A 22,555-nucleotide genomic window follows, 5' to 3' on the forward strand; every position below is an offset into this window, starting at 1 on the left:
CCCTGCGACTTCTGGCTTTTCCCAAAACTAAAATCACCATTGAAAGGAAAGAGATTTCAGACCATCAGTGAGATTCAGGAAAATACAACGGGGCAGCTGATGGTGATTGGGAGAATTGTGTGAGGTCTCAAGGTGCCTACATTGAAGGAGACTGAGGTGACATTGTCCTATGTACAGTGTTTCTTGTATCTTGTATTTTCTTCAATAAATGTCTCTATTTTTTATACTACATGGCTGGATACCTTCTGGACAGACCTCATATGTATTAAATACAAGGCAAGTAAACATAAATATTCCCTTACTTAGAAATCAATCAATTAATAATTTTAAAATAATGTTTGCTCTCAAGACTAAATATTTAAGAAAAATTTATCTTGCTTCATCTTCCCCAGAAAAAGTAGTACTGGCTTATTTGTTTATAAGCATATGAAATACAAGTCTTAGGGAAATTATTAGGAAATTTTTATTACCTAATGCCCATGAGCAAAGTAAATAAACCACATAATTAAGGTGATACCTGAAATAAAATCCTTTCCTGGATTAGTAAGGTCAAGTTCAAGTGATCTCTAAGTTATTAAAGAAGGACAGGAAGATGCCCAAGAGGTAGTCTGAGGACTAGCATTACTCACATCACCATTTCATTTTGGTTTGGCTGTTTGCCTCCCTGTTTACAGGTACTGAGTGATACACAGGAGTATTTGTTCTGTGCAGAACTTTAGCACTGAGTTGAATTTCTGTGTTCCAGTATTATTTTGAAAGATCTATATGGTTTAAAAATTTGTGGGGATTTTAATGAGAAAGAATTTTAAATGTGCTTTTAGATAATGTTCTGGCTGGTGTGGCTCAGTGGATTGAGTTGTGGCCTGTGAACCAAAGGGTTTCTGGTTCAATTCCCGGTCAGGGCACATGCCTGGGTTGCAGGCCAGGTCCCCAGTAGGGGGGTGTGTGAGAGGCAACCACACATTGATGTTTCTCTCCCTCTCTTTCTCCCTCCCTTCCCCTCTCTGAAAATAAATAAATAAATAAAATATTTTAAAAAAATAAATGTGCTTAGATAAGACTAGAAAATAACAAAATGGATACCTGTAAAAAGAACATTTAGTATCCACCAGCTTTTTCAAAAATTAGTATTATGTTAGTTTTGCTGTATATCTTTTAAAATAAAGCAATATAACATTACAGAAAAAATTGGGACCTGTTTCTGGTTTTATTTTCCTTTCTCTCCCCAGAAATATTCATTACTACAAGTTCAGTTTTTATTCTCCTCATGCATTTTTTTTTTTAGTATTCTTACTATGTTATTTTCTAACTAGAGTGTTATATAGTTGTTTCTCAGGTTCTGAACTTTATACAAATGACATCATGCTGTATATATCATACTCTAACTTCCTGTTTTACTTAGCACTGTAATCTTTAGGTTTATCCGTACTGACAGATGTGGGTCAAGTGCATTCAGTTTTTCAATTGTACGGTAGTATTCCCACACGTAAGTACATCATAGGTTACTTATCGTTTTTACTCATCAGACTTTTTCCCATTAAAAAAATTAAGAATAATGCTACAATTAGTATTTTTGTACATGATTCCTTGTTGGTGTAAAAGTCTCTATGTAAGAAGATGTCCTAGGACATAGGGTATGAGCATCTTCAGCTTTACTATATGAAGTTAACCCTTGAACAATACGGGTTTGAATTGCATGGGTCCACTAATATACACGTTTTTTCAATAAATAGTTTAAGTGTATTTTCTCTTCCTTATGATTTTCTTAATAACATCTTTAGCTTGCTTTAATGTAAGAATACAGCATATAATACATAAAGCACACCAAATATCTGCTAACTGATTGTTTATCTTATTGGTAAGGCTTCTGGCCAACAGTAGGCTATTAGTAGCTAAGGTTTTGGGAAGTCCAAAGTTTTGCATGGATGTTCGACTGCATAGGAGGTCGGCGCCCCTAACCCCTGCATTGTTCAAGGATTACCTGTATTTCTCAATTGTTCGTGAACATGATTATGAGTCTGCTAGAAACGTATGAGTCCTACAAAGTTTCTTCAGTTTACAGTAAAGAAACAAAAAGCCAGCTTCCTTCCCAGTATTACATGAGTTCTCGTTACATCAGTAGAGTATTTCAAATTACAAGCTACCAATATCCAGAGAAAAAGAGACAAAAGTACTTACCAGTAATCTAAGCTAATGTGCTAAAAGGTCAGTGAATGGGAAAGGTTCATTTCCCCCCAGGTAAGGTCAAAGGCACCATTACATGTTCTCAAAGAACTATGCACCTCCCTCTCCTTTGCTATCTCTAGCACAGTTGTAAATTTGCATTTATTTGTATAAGTATTTGATTACTCTCCTTTCCTTCCAGCCCACTGTACCTGCCTTGAAAATAAGAAGCAAGTCTGTTTTTGCTCACCACTGTGCCTGCAACACTTATCACCGCAGTGCCTGGCGTACACTAAGGTGTAACAAACACGTGTTGAACCAAATAATGAAAGCCTGTCACCAACATTCCGGAAAGCTAACACCCATATTAAAATACCATTATCATGAGTAGTTTTCAGTTGAAAACATAACTTACCTGTCACATTTAAGCTCCTCAGGCCACTGGATCCCAAAAGTGTCAATCAATTTTTTGCAATCAGAATATACTCTCTCACAAAACCTACGGCAAGGTGGAGCCACATGAATTTGCTCTGTGCAGGTTGGTACAAAAGCTTTGCAAAGGAAAGTTTCAACGTTTGGTGAACATTCCAGATTTGCAAGAGGAAGAAAGTGCTGTTAAGAAAAACAGCACGATAAGGTTAGAAAACATTTTAATAACAAATGGAGAAGTTAATTCATTTACTTTTAAAGTATATACATTTTCCCTTACACTCCAAGACAATCTTTAACTCACTCTCAATACAATCAAATTTTGAGATCATTTTGTTTTGTCTGGTAGACTTAGGAGCCTTCAGACACATGCAATAGTATTTTATTCAATTAATAGTTTTTCAAGAAGATGTGCTAAATGAAAGCAAATCAAAAGCATGAGTTGATTGCTAGGTGAAATAAATTATACAAATGTTCAATTTATAAGTTTATGCTGAAATATGCAATACCGTAACACTGTACTGAGTACTCTAGAGGATAAAGCAATTTGGGGGACAGAAGGAGCAGCATGAAAAAGATGTGAGGACCATGAATGAGACCATGGTGCATTTGGGGCAAGAAGTTCAGTGTGCCTAGAATATACGGTCAAAGAGGTGGAATCAAGGAGCTACTAGAGAGAGAAAGAGAGAGATGAGACTGGAGTATGCTGGACCTGATCATGGAGAACACAGATGACATGTTAAGTTGCTTGGATTTTAAATAAAGAAACGGGATATCATTGGAGAGCTTTAAGCAGGAAGTGACTCTACAGCCGACAGCCTGAGTGTGATTCCTGGGCCCACACTTACTGGCTGTGTACCCCTGGCAAGTTACTTAACTAATGTGTTTTAGTTTCTTCATCTGTAAAGTGGCAACAATAACAGTAACTGTCTCATGAGACCGTGTGAATGCTACGTTACTATGTGTAAGCATTCAATAAATGTTCGTTATTGTGATGCTCCTACTTTAGAGCACAGGGATGGTGGGGCATACTTTAGAGCAGAGGGTCCCGGATAAACATATGCGGACCACATATGTTTATCTTCTTTCCCTTGTTTCCGCACTAAAATGACAATGAAGAAAAAATGGTACTAACCCTTTAGTAAGTGAACAGGAGAGACTACATTAGTGTATTTGAGTTTTCCAAAGAACAAAGACACCTAAAGAGAAAGTCCCCAAACTTTGAAAGACAGAAAGCTATTGGAGCGACAGGTGACTTAATTGGACATGGGCGTGGATTACAAAATAAGAATGGAGGGCTTCATATGAGAATAAACTGATTTTCCCTAAAGAATCTGAGAGTCTTAGTTCTGCCAGGTACCGAGTAGCGTACAAGGCTAAAACTGAAGGAATGCTGACAGTCAGTCCTTCTCCGTGTTATCCCCCCACCCCAGGAAGCCACAGACTCACCCAATTCTACCAGGGTTGTTCCCAGGAGACAGAGAGCTACAGATGTTCTTGCACTCGAGCTACCTGACACAAACCCGGGCAAAGATACGGCACAGGGTGGAGAGATACTGATCTGAGTAACTGTCTGTCTAGGGACGTGGGAAGCCCTCATCCTTTTCCTGCCCGGTTCCCAAAAGATTGGTAGGTAGACATATACCACCATCCCCGATTTTTTGAAAAACTTACATCTTGGAGGAAAAAACCTCTACATATGGACAAGGAAAAAGTCTGAGTTCACCTTACCATGAAGCCCCCCGGTACCAAGCCCCGTTAGTGCACGGGGAGCTTTCCAATGCGCACAAATACAGATGGGCAGCCAGGCATCATCAGGCACTTGAGGAAGGCGTATGAGAGACAGAGACCAAACCAAGCAAGCGGATAAAAGGAAATTTGGAGGAAACAGATTATGCAGGGGACAGAAGAAAACAAAATAAATCACAAAATAAACAAAAATATTAATATCTTAAATGAGAAACTATTACATTCATTAAAAAAGAATAGGATGCTATGGAAAATTAAAATAATAAGATGGCTGAAATAAAGAACTCTATAGAAGGATTAGAAGACAAAGCTGAGGGAAGAGATGGACAGTTAGAGAGAAAATCCTCCTAATCAGAGGATCAGTCTAAGCGTGCAACATCTGAATAAACAGGCTTCAGAAAGAGATAACAGGGAGAATGGAAGTGGGGGGATGACAATCAAATAATGAATAAGAACATTCTCAGAACAGCAGGACGCTAGTCTTCAAAATGGGAAGGTCGGCATCACACTTCGCAATTCTACTACTAAAACATTTCTGGGCTAAAATAAAACTTCAATTAACTCGCTTTTAAAGGGATCTCTCTCACCTTCTCCTCTCTTTTCAACCCCCCAAAATTCCATGCTGCATTAGTTGATGCTTTTGTTCCTAGTTCACTGAGAAAACAGAAACAACCAGAGAATTTCCTCATCCTCTAAATGTACCAACATACCTGTAACTTAATCCACATTCTCTGCAATGGGTGAACAGCTTGAACTCCTATCAGCCAAGTCCACCTGTACACTGGATTCTGCGCACCTGACTAGCTAAGGACTTTGTTTTTGCAATTGTCTGCTATCCCGGCAATAATCTCCCCCGTCTACGCTACAGTGATTCCTCCATCAGACAAGCTTGCTCTATTACCTCCCACCATTAAAAAAGAAACCCACAAAACAATACCTTTTCTTGACTCTACATTCCAATCCCCATCCAACCGTTGTTCCACTTTCCTATTCCCCTTCATAAAAAAACTCCTCAAAATGGTTGGTTATGCTCATTTTCTCCAATTCCACTCTTCCATTTCCTCTTGAGCCCACTCCCCAATCAGGTTTGCCCCGCACAGTCCAGTGAAAACAGCTTTCAGAGTCAAAATAACCTCCTCATTGTCAAACCCAATAGTCAATCCTGAGTCATCATCCTACTCAAATCTGAACAACATTTGCCCTCCTTCTGAGATGTGAGTACTTTTTTCACTTGGCCTCTAGAATGCCAGTTCCCCTGGGTTTCTACCTATCTCACTGGCTGTTCCTTTTCTTTCTTTCAAAATTGATTTGAGAGAGAGAGAAAGACAGAGAAGAGGGAGAGGGGAGAAAGAGAGAGAGAGAGAAACACAGAGACACCGATTTGGTGCTCCACTCACTGATGCAGTCCCTGGTCGATTCCTGCATGTGCCCTGATCAGGGAGGGAACCTGCAACCTTGGCGTTCGGGGACAATGCTCTCACCAACTGAGCACCCAGCAGGCTGGCCTTCCTTTTCTGATCCTCTTCCATTTCCCAATTCTAAATAACGAAGTGCCCCAGAGCTCAATCCTCAGACTGCTTCTCACTTCTCAGGGGAAACTCACCCAGAACCATGGTATTAAATACCAGCTACACATGAAAGATTCCCAAATTTATCTCTGGCACCCAACGCTCCTGTGAACGCTACACGTTAATGACCATCTGCCGCCTGGACAATTCCATTCACTGTCATCACGCATCTCTGAAGTATATTTCTGTCTCAGAGTCTTTGCATTTACTGTTCCCTTTGCCTAGAACACTCTTCCACCAGATAGTCACATAGCTTGTGTCCTCATTTATTTGGGTCTCTGCTCAACTGTCACCTCAGAGTCATTCCCTGGCCACTCTGTATAAAAAATTATCCTGTCATCCTCTGTTCCATTACACCATTTTGCATTTATTTATCACTATCTGACATTTCATTAAATACTATTTATTTCTTAGTTTCTGCCTTCACCACTGGAATATAAATTCCATGAGGGACGAAATTTAATTTTTTTCTCTGTTACATCCCAGTGCCTAGAACACTGTGTATATACATATGTACTTTTATTTATTTATTTATATATTTATTTATTTATTATCCTCATCTGAGGACATGCTTATTGATTTTAGAAAAAGGGGATGAGAGGAAGAGAGAGTGAGAGAGAAATATCGATGTGAGAGAGAAACATTGATTGGTTGCCTCTTTATGTGTCCCAAACAGGGCCTGAACCCACAACTTGGGCATGTGACCTAAGGGAGAATAGAATGCAGCCTTTTGGTTTAGGGGATGATGCTTCAACCAAGTGAACCAGACCGGCTAGGGCATTTATACAAAAATGTATTGAAAAACTGAATGACTATCCAGACCAATGAAGGAGCAATGACAGGCTTATCCATAAAAAGTTTTAGAGAATCATGATAAAGAAATAATAAATGATTCCAGAGAGGAAAACAAAACAGATTACATGCAAAGGAATTAAGTTCTGAATATTTGATAATATCAGATGCTAGAAGACATGAGGGAATAATTAATATTCTGAAGGATCACTGCTTTCAACCTAGAATTCTATACCCAACTAAACATTCAGGTAAGGGCAAAATAATGACCATTTTGGCCCTGTAAGGAATAAATTTTAACTTTAAAGAATCACTTTTAAGGAAGCCACTGTAGGATGTGGTATTTCTCAAACACCGTGAAGAACTATATGAATAAAGCAGAAAGGAAAATGCCACAGGACTCGGGGATCAGCTAATCCGACACTGGAGAAGGGCAGGAGGAAGCTCCAGCATGGCAGCTACTATCTAGTTTGGAAAGCAGTCACAGCGTGTTGATGGGACGGACAGCTTAGGGAGAAAGGCCTCCAAGAGGATGGAAGTGAAGAATTGGAATGCCAGGTTATATATTTTGAACATTTGAGAAGATTGCTGCTAGAGGTCTGATAAGTCTTTTGGGAGATCTGAAAAAAATTAGTAATAGTTACACAGAAAACAAAGCAAATGGGGGAAAATGCATTACCGCGTTGACTATGGGGCACAGGTATTAAAGAAATTAAGCAATCAGAGTATACTACTTGCCTCTGTAGAATACAATATTTAATATTCCTAGTAATGTTGGCACTGACTATTCACTTAACCAAGAATTGTGTTAGGAGGTTGGGAGGAGAAGTAAAAGTGGTGGAGTAAAAGAAATCAATTATCAACTACCATAATATAAAAGAATAAAGAAATACTACCTGAAGTTCTGAACTGATGAATAAATGAGAGTGAGCATATTAGTGAGAGTACAGGAAGTGCTCAGCTAACGTTGTTGATAGACTTTAAGTAAAATGATGCAAAATCAATTTCTACCATAGGCTAATTGATATAAACAAGAATAGGTTACTATAGCATCTCATCAACATTACAATTAAATGATGCTGAACAAAACTGCTATTCAGGACATTAATATTTGTTGCTATACAGCCTACATATCAGGAAACACCTGAAGGAGTTCAAAGCGGCTTTTTTGGGGGGAAAGACTTCAGTGAGAGTGGAGAAGGGTGGGTAGGGACTGCTGCTTTTCTGTTAAAAGCCTTGAACTATGAGAGTTTTTTCAGCTTTACTCAAGTATAAATGGTATGTGATAAACTGAACATTTATAAAGCGCACACTCTGATGGGTTTTGAAGCATTATCACAACTAAGGTAATAAGTAAATCCATCACCACCAAAAGTTTTTTCTTGCCCCTTTACAATCCCTCCCTTTCACCTCTCCTCTCACACCTCCCCCCACCCCAGGGACCTCCCACCTCTGGCAACCACCAACCTTGCGATCATTACAGAGTGGCATTTTCTAGGATTTTACATAAATAGAACCCTATACTATATACTCTTTTTGTCTGGCTTCTTTCACTTAGCATCATTATTTTGAGATTCGCCCATGTTGTTCCATGTACCAATAGTTCATTCTTTTTAGTTGCTGAGTAGTATTCCATTGCGTAGCTCTACCATAATCTGTTTACTCCTTCGCCTGTTGATGGACAGTGTGACGTGCCCATGGAAGATTTCAGTGTGCACAGGTACTAGTAGGCAGTTCATAAGTACAGCTATGCAGGTGAAAGACTTAGGTTAAGGATTTGCAAGTCGTCATTATAAAAATGGTCACTGAAATATTTCATTAAATTACCTAAAGAGAACATGGAGAGAAAGAGATGAAAATTCTGATTCAAGGGGAATGGACTAAACTTACATATTAACATCTCCCTCCTTTCCAAATGCCACTGAAGTAAGAAAGTTTATAAATAAATAAAATAAAATCTACAGCTATACACAAACAAACAGGAAAAGTGAACGATAAACTTTACGACATTTTTGAAAGATGAAAAAGAAGGAATACGCACTTCCACTTTTAGCAGTATAATCAACTACATATCTCCCCCATAAAACATTCAGATTCTGACTAAACTTCAACAAATATACTTTAAAATGCATTGCTGAGCACTGTATTTCACTAATAGAATAGTGTAAAACCTATAAAGTAAAAGGCACAAAACTATAAGGAGAAACGGGCAATTCCATGATCAGCATAGCAGATTTCAGTCAACGCACATTTCTTAGTAAATGTAAGGTCAAGCAGACAAAACATAAGTAAATATGGGATGTGACTAATAAGTCTGATTTAAAGGGCACATACAGCACCCACATCCAACAATGAGAGGAAAACAACTTTTCAGGACACTGGCCCAGTGGGGAGTTCGGCCCGTCCTGATCGGGCAAAGTGCCTGAGCAGACAGGCCTGCCACCACTGGTGCAGTTATTCCATCTCTCCCTTATTTGAACAATGCCGAGACCTGCCCCTCTGCCACCCAACAGGGGCTTGTTGCAGAGCAAACAGCAGAGTACTTTCTCCATGTCCTCTCCTGAGGGGGAGAGTGCCAGACTGTGTGAGTACCCCCATCTGGGACGGAGGTGGAGAAGGGGAGGTGTGGGAAACTGGTAGCATTTTCTTTGTTTACTGTCCCAAATAAGCCTAGTTCCTAACATTTTTGAGTGCCTGGTAATTAGACCCTATATTAGAAAGAATTAAAACACACTGTGTTTAATATTCTGAATCAGAAGCCAGTTTGCAATAGCTATGATAAACTCATGGTCAGCACTTAGGAACTGTTATTGCCCAGTTTAAGGGCAGTAAGAATAGTAACACACATAGTTTTGCTGCATTAAAGTAATTTTCTTACAGGGCAAACATGGCAAGTCACATCCTTTGTTTAATTCTTCCAAAGTGCCACCACTGGTTAATTCAACGATGCTGAGATTCATGCAGTCTGCAGAGGATAAATCAGATGCTGGAAACTGAGTAACTCCAGAGGCTAGGCTGGTAAATTCAAGGGGGCACAGGACAACAGGGAGCAGCTGGGTGGCAGCTGCCACTAAGCAACATCAGATGTTATTTGGGAGTGTGGGCCCAGAACTGTCAGATACATCAATTTTCAAAAAACACAAAGTCTGGATTTTTATGTGAAATCTCCAAAATTTTTTATTTTGTCATTTTATTTTGATTTTTTCCAAATCACAACATTTATATTTTATTTTGTCATCCCCTGAAGTCCCCCCAAAAGCTTATACCAGGAAAAAAATCTGTGGGCAATGAGGTATTTCATTCAGTCTTCATCATAAGCAACTGGGTTTTTGTTTTTGTTTCTTTTTAAAGACTAGAAGCTCACAAGATAGGCTGTCAAACAGAAATCTTGTCACTTTAACATAAACATTTAAAATACTGTACGGGACAAGCAAAATGTCTTCAGGTCAATCTATTAACTTTCAACTTCTGTTACAAACCAACAGACATGAAGAATTACAGACTTGGAAGGGATCTGAGGGGACTTTAAAGTCTATTATTTTCAAAGAGAGTGTGTGTGTGTGTGTGTGTGTGTGTTTTGTCAAGGGACATGTTCTTTAAATAACGAGGTTACAAAGAGCCTGATATACTGAGTAAATAAAAGCACAGCTGCTCTGGCTGAAGAGGAAGCCCTCCCCCTGAGTTACCTCTCACTGCTCCCCAGTGACCTCAAAGCACCTCCTGAGATCACAGTTTGTATGTAACCGATGACCTTGCCCAAACCCTGGAGTTACAGCGAGGAAAGGCAATTCCCCAAATCTAGTCTGAATTAAAATTTAAGTGCCCAGATCCAACGCTACTTTTACCAATACTATAGCTCCTGATACTAAATCCGAGGTTTGACTTATTCAACACTTACCATGAGCTAGATACTGCGCTTTTTCACATACCAATGCTTTGTGCAACAGTCAGGTGAGACAGGTGTTCTTATCCTCAGCCTGTAAACGAGGAAACTGAGACGCTAGCCGGTGAGGCAACTTTCATAGAGTCACATGTGTAGTAAGTGGCAAACAGGATGTGAACCCACGGCATGTCCTCTCTGACACTGGCTGGCACTGAGCTGTCACTCAGCTCTCCCTGAAAATCACCCTTCCCCAAGGCAGTCACTCATGCCAACAAGGATGAAGGGGGGAAGTATGTCAAAAGAGGCTTGGGAATCTTCTACATAAAACAAAACTCTTCAGTTTGAAAAACAAATGTTCACAGTAGGACACTTAGTCAGAAGTCATGTTTAGAACATTCCAGATGTTGTGTGTACCTCCTGAAGCAGGTAATTCTGGAACAAATAATTTTAGAACAAATAGCACTTTAAATAATGGGTAATCAGCCTACTACTGAACTCATCCTAACAGGTTAAAAACATAAACCAAATGAGCATATTTCCTTAATCTTTTGAAGTAAAGATCTCAATCGGAATCTTTTATGCTGTTCCACAAGACGTCCTGAGTATCATTCTCAGAAACCAAACTTTGAGTTGAAAAGGCTTCCTGACCTGGCTTATTGTGACATTTCCCACGTCCTCGATCTTACACTCAGAATTGCTGACAGGTGCAGCAACCACATAAAGAATGGGCTGTAAGTGACCTCAGTAAGAGGAATTCTTGAACTGGTTTTCTAGCCCGTCTGGGGCTGAAAGCAGGAAATATTCTGTCAGCTGCTCAGCTCTGTGCCTCAATTTCATCGTCAGAGGCTCTAATCATATCACTGTTTAACAGGCCATTATACTGGCCCATTGTATGTAGGGCATAGAGCCGATGAGGCCAGTAAGATTAACCCTCCATAAATAAAAGGGACCTTCCACCTTGGTTTTGCTAATACTCCCTGGTACCCCCTGGACACAATTATGGGACACCCGGAGTAATCAACCCAAGCTACTCATGAAGGGGGCACTATCTAACTCACCTACTCGTGGCATCCTCAAGTGGCCCGAGCAGGACTGGAGGCGTGGGAAAGAAGTGCGAGCACATTCTCTCAGTCTCAGACTGCCCACTTCTGCCAGGCTACCGCCCTTCCCTTGCAGCACACCAGCTAGTCCCCACGCTACAATGACGTGACAATGAAGGAGCCACAACGTGGGCCCGTGGCGTGCGGCAACGTAAGACCCTGAGTCCAGGATAGGTTAGTCTAGGTTAGACCAGGTTCAGAAAAGTCTAGGGTAGAATTCTAACAGACAGCCATCAAAAGAAGGAAGGCATGTTGATGTTTTAAAAATACATAAAGCCAACCCGAAGCGGAATGTCTCTGCAGCAGTGTCTTGGCGGTGCCTTGCCTCCTTTAGGACTAAAGGCCCAAGATACAGAAACATTCGCCACCTCTCTGAAGCGTGAATCAGAACCCCACTGGCACCCGGAAACGAGCAACTTCACCGGCCGCCAGGGCCACGCGACGGCGAAGCACCAGACTCTCGCTTCAGGGTTTGTGCTTTCCACTCGCGGTGGCATATACAGTAACGCTCAAGAAGTATCAAAAGCTTCATTTCTTACTTTAAAATGGCACCAAAAAGAAAGATAATTTCTAGTGATGTAATGAAAAGAGAGAGAAAGTGACTGGAAAAAAAGTGATGGGCGTTAGCTAGAAACTGACTATTAAGGCCTAAAGGGGTCCTTAAAGATTTACGCCTCACAGAACAAATACTGTCGAAATGGTTACAGGGTCTTGAGTAAATCCTTTGAGAATATTAGTGGGCTACCGTACAATAAAATGATTAAAACTTTGCCACTTATTTGCATAAATGTGACCCATCTCAGGCACGTCATCTTCCTTAACAGTGCAAAGTGGAGCCTGGAACATAAGACCAAAGTAAAAAGCAAAAATTTATAATATTTCCAAAGTGGAAAAGTTTCTATTTTTAAAATATTTAAGAGAGCATTACAAAATTTTAATTATTTACCCAAAAGAGCTTTCCTTTGGCAATTAGACAAATATACAGAGTAACTGGTTGGCACTATTTAAAAAGTATCTGTCCACTGAAGTGTCAATTCTTTTAATTTAAAACTCGTAACTTGAAAAAATGTATTTCTGGGGAAGCTACACATTCAATAAACATTAATGAATGAATACACGACAAACAGACAAATTAGAGTAATAAGGCTTCATTATCTAGACGCTACCTCCTCAAGAAAAGGAAATAATCATAACACCACAGTTGCCCAATGGTCTGAAAGAACCACGTCGCTCTGTGGCCAGGTTTCCCCTGAGCGTATAAATAATAATGTCCTACACCTAGAGCATCAGGGAATGGCTTTGTAGGAACCTGGTGCCAAAATGCAGAGCCTCCCAGAAGAAATACTGGCCTCAGGTCACATCCAGGTCTAACCCTGATTCTGCAGACTCAGAGGTAGTTAATGTACTTCCCTACTACTGCCAACACAACATCACCAAAGAAAGTATGCTTGCAGTTTCTACATTTAAAACACAACAGCCACCACACATACAACTGACTCGGAACCCTTTTCAAGATCTATTGTTTAAAAGATTTTATTTATTTTTAGAGAGAGGGGAAGGGAGGGAGGAAGAGAGGGAAACACCGATGTATGCGAGAAACATTGATTGGTTGCCTCTAATACACCCCCAACTGGGGACCTAGTCTGCAACCCAAGGCAGTGCCCTGACTGGGAATCGAACCAGCGACCTTTCGGTTTGCAGGATGACGCCCAACCCACTGAGCCACACCAGTCAGGACTCAGTATCTATTTCATTTTCAATGACTCAACAGCTTACTTTCAGAATAGTTAGTTATTTTCAGAGAGCCTTCCCTGAAAATAAAGAGGCCAGTCACACTAACCACGTTCCTGCCTGTGTGGGGCGGTGTAAGAGTAGAGAAGGAGGAAAGGAAGGGGTCCACCAGACCCTTCTACAAGCAGAAAAATGAAAATGTTTAAAAACCACTGCCCAACAGAAACAGATTTTTCTTAAGTTTGTTTACACAGTTTTTCTCCATACCTTTCTTCCTTTAATGGAATAGAGACATTTTAGTGGTGCACATTAACAGGTGGAAAGGAAAGGGGCTGGGCTTTTTTCCCTTTGGCTCACTTCCCTTTAGACTTTTCAAATGGCCACATGCTGTTCCAAACATAATACGTGGCTTTGCTTTTGCCTAGAGCTCATTGAAGGCAATTCAAAAAGAAAAACAAATATTCCTCTTTCCATTTTCCCTAGATCAGCCTCAGCTCTTTTTGGATGAAGTCAGCCTCTCAAGGGACTTCCACCCAACAATCTGAGAAACACCGCTCCAGACACGGAACAAAAAGGAGCACAATGGGAAACCCGCAGCCGCTTGTTTTTGCACCTGGGAAAATCAGACTGTACAACATCCTTCTAAGAAGCCAACCTGCTGTTCACAATTGTACATTAACTCTTTGTAATACAAATTAATTTAGCTTCGGGTTAAGAAAATAAGGAAAAACCCAAGTCCTTGATTTCAAGCAATCTCTGAAACAAAACTAAAAAACCAGGATATCCCCCGAGTCTTTTGGTTTGTGATAAATTTGACTTAAAATTTTTTCTGTGTAAAGTAAATAATATAACTCAGGTAACATTAATAAGAATGCACAATGTTTGTTTATACGTACGTAACACTTGAGAACACTTACAAGTCCTTTCAACCCGAGTTCAGCAAACTACAGCCCATGGGCCAAAAAACAAAAAACAGAAACAACCCCCCCCCCCCATGGCCTACTGCCTATTTCTGTAAATAAAGTTTTATTGAAACACATCCATACTTACTTGTTTATATATTCTCTGTGGCTGCTTTTTGCTGCTATTGCAGAGCTGAGTAGCTGTGACAGAGACTGTATGGTGTGCAAAGCCGAAATATTTATTATTTGGGTCTTTATGGAAAAAGTTTGCATTCCCTGCTCTAAACAAGTGGGTCTCAAAAATCAACATTCCTAAGAAACACCTGGACAATCTTAAAATACAGTTCCTTGGGCTCTGTCTTCGTAGGTCATGATGCTCTAGGTTGGGATGGAGCCCATGAGCTTGCATTTCTAGCGAGTTCTCAAGCTGCTGGTCTACAGAACTAAACGGTGAGAACCACTGTTCTAAACCTGCTCATGTAATCACTGACCTGCAAAGACCATACATGCTGTGAGGTCTGTGAACCGGGATGGCATCACACAAAATGAAAACTGAGGCATAAAAGAGGAGTGAGATAGAGGAGTGAATAACATGAAATTCCTGGAAGCTAAGAAGGCACAACATCAGGTATTTCTTTGGCCCCTCATCCTAACACTGATCCATAGTGAACACTGGAAATTCAACAGGGACCAGCAGAAACCAAAGGCAGTGAGGCTGGAGATGTAAAACCCACTCTATTCTTTAGAGAAGCTATAAAACACTTCTTAAAAAAGGAAAAGTCAAGGCATATGCAGTTAATAATTTAGTAGTTGTCTTGACTATAAATTTAAGTGCTAAAATAAAATGTCTGGAAAAATTCTGACATATAGTTTATAATACAATGGTCCAATCAAAAGATGAATTCCCTCACTCCATAAAAATAAGTATAAATGGTTAAAAATGAAATTCTCTAAATAAATTCTAACACACATGTGGCAAGCTAATATGGAAAAGAACAGAGGATGCCAACTGACATTTTATTAGAACTAGGCTCCGGCAGAAAGTGGATGTGTAAACCACCTGTACGTATTAGAATGCATTTTACTCGGGCACCGCAGAAGATGAAGGTGGGAGGGAAGGATCTGGGGGGATACTCTCTTTGCTGGTTCATTAGGACAGGAAACAGCACCTTTTTCTTTATTCGGCCTCTATTGAGCATCTACTGTGCTCAGAGGCCCTGTGCTGGGCATGGGGGGTAGAAATGAAAGAACCCCACCTCTAGTTTGCAATCTAGTGAGAGAGCCACGTAAGTAGTTGCAACACAGCACGCTAAGAATAAGAACAGTTGTATGTACTGGGTTGAACAAAAGTAGATTTATAGCTGTGAGTATGTGAAACAGAGTTTTTTCTTGTATTATTATTTAGTATTGTATTATTTGCCACATGAACTGTAAACCTACTTTTGTCCAATCCTGCATTAAGCACGATAGAGCGTAAAGAGTGAGCTGATTAAATAAGCTTGCGAGAAAGGTGAAAGAAGGCTTCACTAAGCACAGAGTTACTGCTTTAACTGAGCACTGAAGGAACTGAGCAGGTGAGTAAGGGTCGGTAGAGAGGCAGTGGATACCTTACTATGTGCAAAGGTACGAAAGTGAGAGAATACGGATTTGAGTTCTACAGGTTGGTCCCTTTGGTTGAGGCAGAATGTGTACACTGGAAGGGAGGGTCCCACGTGAAGTCACATGGATGCCACATTAGAGTCAGGTCTTTACTGTTTCAGCTTTAGGAAAATAGTGAAGAATTTAATCCCGGAGTGGACTGTGTGGATTTGCATTTTAGTAAAATCACTTTGGTACTACAGAGAGGAGCAACTGAAGGCTAACAATTTTATTTTTGATTGGAAAGTTCTAAGGAGACTTTGTGTGCGTGGCACAGATGAGAGGGAAAATGGTAGAACCAAATAAAGGTAAAAAAAAAAAAAAAAACTCTCAGTTTAACTTTTATCTAAATTTGCAAAGCAGCAGCAAAGACTAAATTAACACATCATATTCTGAATCTTGGGAAATATTTTCTTTTCATCCCTTAAGGTCGAGGGATAAAGTTAAAGATGCAACTACAGTCCATGTTGACAGAGAAGACTATGTCAGACAGTGTTCAGACCTTGACCGGTAACTTCTTTGGACTTCAGTTTCTTCACCTATAAAATGAAGGATTCAGGTGTCCTTCATCTGGGCTATATATAAATAGAAGTATATTTCAACATAATTGGTTTCCTTTGTACTCCTACTCATTTTACTTACATTTTAAAACACACTCGTATTCTGAGAAGGGGTCAACGGCACAAACGAGGTTAAGGAGCTCTGCATGACGCTTATGGTCACTTACAACTCTCAAATTATAGTGTTTTGGACATTCAGCCCTGACTGGTGTGGTTCAGTTGGGCGTCATTCTGCAAAGTGAAAGGCTGTGGGTTAACTTCCGGTCAGGACACATGCCTCGGTGCTAATTCAGTCCCTGGCTGGGGGGCATGCGAGAGGCAACCGATTGATGTTTCTCTCCCTTTCTTTCTCCCTCCCTATCCCTCTCTCAAAAAATAAACAAATAAAATCTTTAAAAAAAAAGAATTGTGGACATTCAATACCAGAACTAAAAGAAAATGCCACTGGTTAAGGATAAATAAGGATGGGGCAATAAGAAAAGAATCAAACCCCATCCAAAAAGAATCATATACGGGGATTTAAAATCTGACTCAGGTTGACATTTTGCCTTCCCATTTCCCTTTCCTCTTTGTAGACTTAAGTGAAGGCTGTATGGCTTTCTTCTTTTATATCCTTAAACCTACTGAAGTATGATTTCTATAATAAAACTTAATAGTAAAGGCTGTGAGGAAGCTTAGTGTACAAGGAAGATTATAAAACGAAGATACCCCCACATAAAGGCGGTAAGAACAAAAACGCCTTCTTGATAATGTCCAGACACAAAATTACCTGGAAAAGAAGCTAGGTAAATACAAATAAACAGTATTTTACACAGAAACAATTAGTTTTAAAAAGACATGTGTAAAACAAAAACTAGTTCTTATCATCTTATAATTATAGGCATTTATTAACAGGATACATCTCTCCCCTAGGAGTCCTAAATGATCTATATTTATAAGGTGGATGTTGGCATTCAAATTTAAAAATGTGTATAGCTAGTACACAGAAAGGGAACCAGATTTTTAAAAAATTTAAGAACACTACAAAACATGACTTATAAAACATACAGTATCATTAGAGAAACTGTGAATGAATGATATAATTATTCCTCGATGGTATCCCCCCTACATATTTTATTTTAATCAGATTAAAACATCAAAATTGTTCTGCATCATCTGTTCAGTGTTCAGAATCACCTCTTGCACTGGTTTGAAAGACCACTGAAAGATTACAATAATATAATTTGTAACTCCCTTTTAAACTACAACAACTTGGTATTTAAAAGCCCTCCTATTTTAGACACGGGTCTACAGTGAGGTAGTCCAACAACTATTCAACCAAACAACAATGGAAGACTTTTGAAGCTGCAAAATCAAGTCTAGTTAGTTTTTTAAGTAGTGCCTATATTAAAATTATAGGGGTTTCACTTCTTAGCAATGATCTGAGGGGAGGAAAACCTTCATCGTTCTTGGACAGTTTTTCTGGAAAAAAACTACAAGAACACAGTCTTCTTTCCTTCATGAGACTATCAGCCTAACAGATCTGAACAGGAGGACAGGTTCCTGTCTCCACAGGTAACTCTTTCTTCCCACACCGCCTCAGCAATCTGCGAATCTCTACACCGGAGACAGGAACTAGGGCACCTAAGGCGATCTTTAGTGTCACTCTGTTCCCCATCCCACATGTGCTTTCTTTTAAAAAAGTATCTTACAAAGAATATTTACGTGCCTAAAAAAAGGTCACTTTTTAGCAAAACACTATCTACAGCCCCAAAGTCTTCCAATAATGGATTTGCTTCAGAAAACTGTGCCAAGTGAACACTACAACCACTTACGAAAATACACCAGATTTTTGTTCCCTCTCTGACCCCTCCCCCACAGACAGCACCACAATTCAGGCATGTGGGCTGGCCTGCCCTGGTGAGTACTTAAAGCTCCACCCCTTACAATGTTACAGGTGCGCCCAGACAAAGGAATATGGCCCAAATGAAAGAACAGATCAAAGATCCAGAAAAAGAACTAAGTAACAAGGAGATAGCCAGCCTAACAGATGCACAATTCAAAACTCTGGTAATCAGGATGCTCATGGAAATGATTGAGTACGGATGCAAAATAGAGGAAAAAGTGAAGGTTATACAAGTGAAGTAAAGAAAAATCCACAGGAAACCAGCAGTGAAGGGAAGGAAACTGGGACTCAAATCAATGATTTAGAACAGAAGGAAGAAATAAATATTCAACCAGAACAGAATGAAGAAACAAGAACTCAAAAAATTGAGGAGAAGCTTAGGAACTTCTGGAACAACTTTAAACGTTCCAACATGTGAATCATAGGGGTGCCAGAAGGAGAAGAAGAAGAGCAAGAAATTGAAAACTTATTTGAAAAAACAATGAAGGAGAACTTCCCCAATCTGGCAAAGGAAATAGACTTCCAGGAAGTCCAGGAAATTCAGAGAGTCCCAAAGAAGTTGGACCCAAGGAAGCACACACCAAGGCACATCATAATTAAATTACCCAAGATAAAAGATAAGGAAAGAATCTTAAAAGCAGAAAGAGAAAAGGAGACAGTTACCTACAAAGGAGTTCCCATAAGACTGTAGGCTGATTTCTCAAAAGAAACCTTACAGGCAAGAAGGAGCTGGAAAGAAGTATTCCAAGTCATGAAAGGCAAGGACCTACATCTGAGATTACTCTATTCAGCAAAACTATCATTTAGAATGGAAGGGCAGATAAAGTGCTTCCCAGATAACGTCAAGTTAAAGTTCATCATCACTAAGCCCTTATTACATAAAATGTTAAAGGGACTTATCTAAGAAAAAGAAGGCCAAAACTTTGAACAGTAAAATGACAACAAATTCACAACTATCAACAACTTACCCTAAAAAACAAAAACAAACTAAGCAAACAACTAGAATAGGCACAGAATCACAGAAGTGGAGATCACATGGAGAGTTAGCAGGGAAGAGGAGAGAATGGGGGGAAAGGTACAGGGAGTAAGAAGCATAAATGGTAGGTAGAAAATAGGTCGAGGCTAAGAATAGGAAATGGAGAAGCCAAAGAACTTATATGTATGACCGATGGACATGAACTAAGGGGAGGGGAATGCTGGAAGGAGGGTGCAGAGCAGAGGGGGATAAAGGGGAGAAAAAACATGGGGCAACTAATAGCATAATCAATAAAATATACTTAAAAATGAAAAAAGAAAATATACTGGATTTTGCTGTGTATAATGTGCTCCCATGTATAATGTGCAGACATGTTTTTGGCCCAAACTTTCAGGAAAAAAATCTTTCATTTTAATTTTTTAATTCAATTTATTTATTTACTTATATTTAGATACTTGCTTTTTGTATTATCAAGGACTTTTAGCATTTATTTTTGAACATATTATGGTACAAGAAATTTTATGTAACAAATAATTACAATACACAAAAACAGATACAAGGTATTTCAGGTACTGCCTATGTATAACGCACATCCTTATTTTTCACACAAATTTGGGCAAAAAAGTGCACATTACACACAGCAAAAGACGGTATGTAGTCTAGACAATGTAGATTGTATGTCCAATGAATTAGGAAAAATTCGGAATTTGCATTATTAGAGGAACTACCATAATTGGTTCAGGGAAGCAAAATATTTGGCAGGTGCAAGATATTTCAAAATCATTCACAATTATGTATAAAACAAACCCTTTATTAAGCAAATCTGCTAAACAGGGCCACAAATGTATACAAAACATAAATTCTTAGCGGGATTTAATTTTCAAAAAGACTTATTTCAAAAATGACTTGTACACAACTGAAAGAATCCCTTACTGTCTTTAAAAAAGGTCCCACTTATAGTTTATTCCAGAACGGAGCATAAAAGAGTTTTCGATACAGGCATAAAGAATTGCTCACCTCCATTTCCTTGGCGGCCGTGCTCTGGTCGTAATGACCCATCAGATTGGGGAAAAACGTCATGTTGTAGGTCATTTTCATACATCTGGGGACGATAACTGGCTCACAGGTGAAAAGGCTGTGCCCTCTGATGAGGGGCAGAAAAACACATGTCCACAGAAATGGAAACATTTCCATTTTCTTCAAAGTCCTGCTTTTACCACATGGCTTGGATTAAATCACTCTTTTCATTGTCAGATTTCCACTCAAAAATAAAATGTTGAAATTTCTCATTTCATTATTTCACCATTTTGAAAGAAGCTCTTTTCCTGAAAATGAGTTCCGGGTCAATTACTGTAAAAACAACCAAGAGGCATAATCAGCAACATTTGTCATAAACTCACACGCAGAAGTTCAAGGGCAGAGCTAAGACTTTCACCATAGGTTAGTAATACTGGAAACACGACGGCAAATTCCATCCTACCGAGAGACTCTTCCACCGCCTTGGCCCAGACTCCTACCATTGGCAGAGGAAATGTCCTCTCTAGGGAATCAATGATAGAAGGTTTGTGCGGTACGGAACACAGGCTAAAAAGGGGTATTGGATGAGTGAGACGCAGAAAAAAGTAATGCAGGGCGTCAGGAAAAGTTAAAAAGGATTAACAGAATAATACACTCTTAAGACTCTGCTGGACATCTTAGCGCGTATAAGAAAACTGGGTCCCAGGGAAATTCTTGAAACCTAATGAGTTCTTAAATGACTTCTTTAAAGACTAGCAGGCAGTTTCTGTGGCAGTGCTCTAAGGATCTAACGCTTTTCCGTTTGGGTTAAAAAAGCGAGACTCCCAGGATTCCTACCTGCCGAGGAGCGAAACTAGTTTTCAGGAGCTGGGGAGCAGTGATCCCACCGAAGGGGAAAATCAGCAGATCTGGCCCCGGAGGGCGACGGAGGGTCTGCGGGAGGGAGACCGCACCCCACCGCCAAACCCGCGCGAGCCCAGGCGCCCCGCGCGCGGGCACCTGCCCCAGGCCTGCAGCCCGGCGGCGGCGTCCCCCGCACCTGCTGCTCCGAGCGCGCGCCCCCGTCCTGCCCGCCCGCTGGGGGCCGCCCGGCCGCCCCGGGACTTGCCGCGCTGCGCCCGCCGCCTCCCCGCCCGAGTTGGCGTCCCAGGAGCCTCACCTCGGGCGACGATCGACGGCAGCTCTCCTTCCCGGCCCCCGGCCCGCCCGCCGGACCCCCGCGACTTGAGCCCGCTGCGGGCTCGTCCCGGACGCCAGCGCCCCGGGAGCCGCGCGGGGAGCGAGAGCTGAGCGATCCCGCGAGACTGCGCCGCCCGGTCGGCGGGCAGGTCCGGGCTCGTGGCGGCGCGGCCGCGGCGGCACTGTCGGGCCTGGCCCTCCGCCCGAGCTCCGCCCGCGCTCCACGGCCGGCCGGGCTCTGGGCGGGCCCGCCTGGGCTGGGGCGAGTGGTGTCCGGGCGCCGCCGGCTCCTGGCGGTCTATTACGGTGCCTGAACCCCCCTGCTGAATCCCAACTCGCCCTCCCGTCCAGAGGGGTTCAGCCTAGAAGGATTTGTGGAAGGTCTTGGTGATGCCCCAAGTAAAGCTGGCTTGTAAAAAAAAAGCACTTCATTTTGGATTTCAGGAGTTAAGACTTTTTAAAAATTTTAATTTTTCAATTACAGTTTACATTCAGTATTATATTAACTTCAGGTGTACAGCTTAGTGGGTAGACAATCATACACTTTACAAAGTGATTTTCCCCCAATATTTCCAGTAAACAGCTGGCGCTATACATAGTTATTATAATATTATTCACTATATTCCCTACGCCGTATCCCCATGACGATTTTGTAACTACTAATTTGTACATTTTAATCCCTTCACTTTTTTCACTCTGTCCGCCAACCCCTCTTTCCTCTGGCGAACCATCAGTCTGTTCTCTGTGTCTGTGTTTCTGGGTTTTGTGTTTATTTTGTTCTTTAGATTGCACATATAAATGAAATCATATGGGGCCTGACTGTCTCTGGCTGACTTACTTCACTTAACATAATACCTTCTAGGTCCATCCATGCTGTTACAAATGGTAAGATTTCATTCCTTTTATGGTAGTAATATTCCATTCTATATATGACATTCCACAACTTTTTTTATCCACTCTTCTATCGATGGGGACTTGGGTTG

The 22,555-nt window shown here is 40.6% G+C and overlaps 1 protein-coding gene across 1 annotated transcript in view; it reads right to left on the bottom strand.

Moving 5' to 3' along the window:
• FZD6 (frizzled class receptor 6) overlaps window positions 1–21,751 on the bottom strand; it is a 30,422-nt gene extending 8,671 nt beyond the window's left edge. Inside the window, exons 1-3 of the mRNA XM_053929824.1 lie at window positions 21,553–21,751; window positions 20,394–20,726; window positions 2,579–2,775 (exon numbers count right to left, since the gene is read on the bottom strand). Coding sequence (XP_053785799.1) covers window positions 2,579–2,775; window positions 20,394–20,570 — 374 coding nt within the window. The 5' untranslated portion in view covers window positions 20,571–20,726; window positions 21,553–21,751. The remainder of the gene's footprint in view (window positions 1–2,578; window positions 2,776–20,393; window positions 20,727–21,552) is intronic.
• Window positions 21,752–22,555: the final 804 nt, after the last annotated feature.

Source organism: Desmodus rotundus, chromosome 8, assembly GCF_022682495.2.
Source record: "Desmodus rotundus isolate HL8 chromosome 8, HLdesRot8A.1, whole genome shotgun sequence".
Taxonomy (NCBI): domain Eukaryota; kingdom Metazoa; phylum Chordata; class Mammalia; order Chiroptera; family Phyllostomidae; genus Desmodus; species Desmodus rotundus.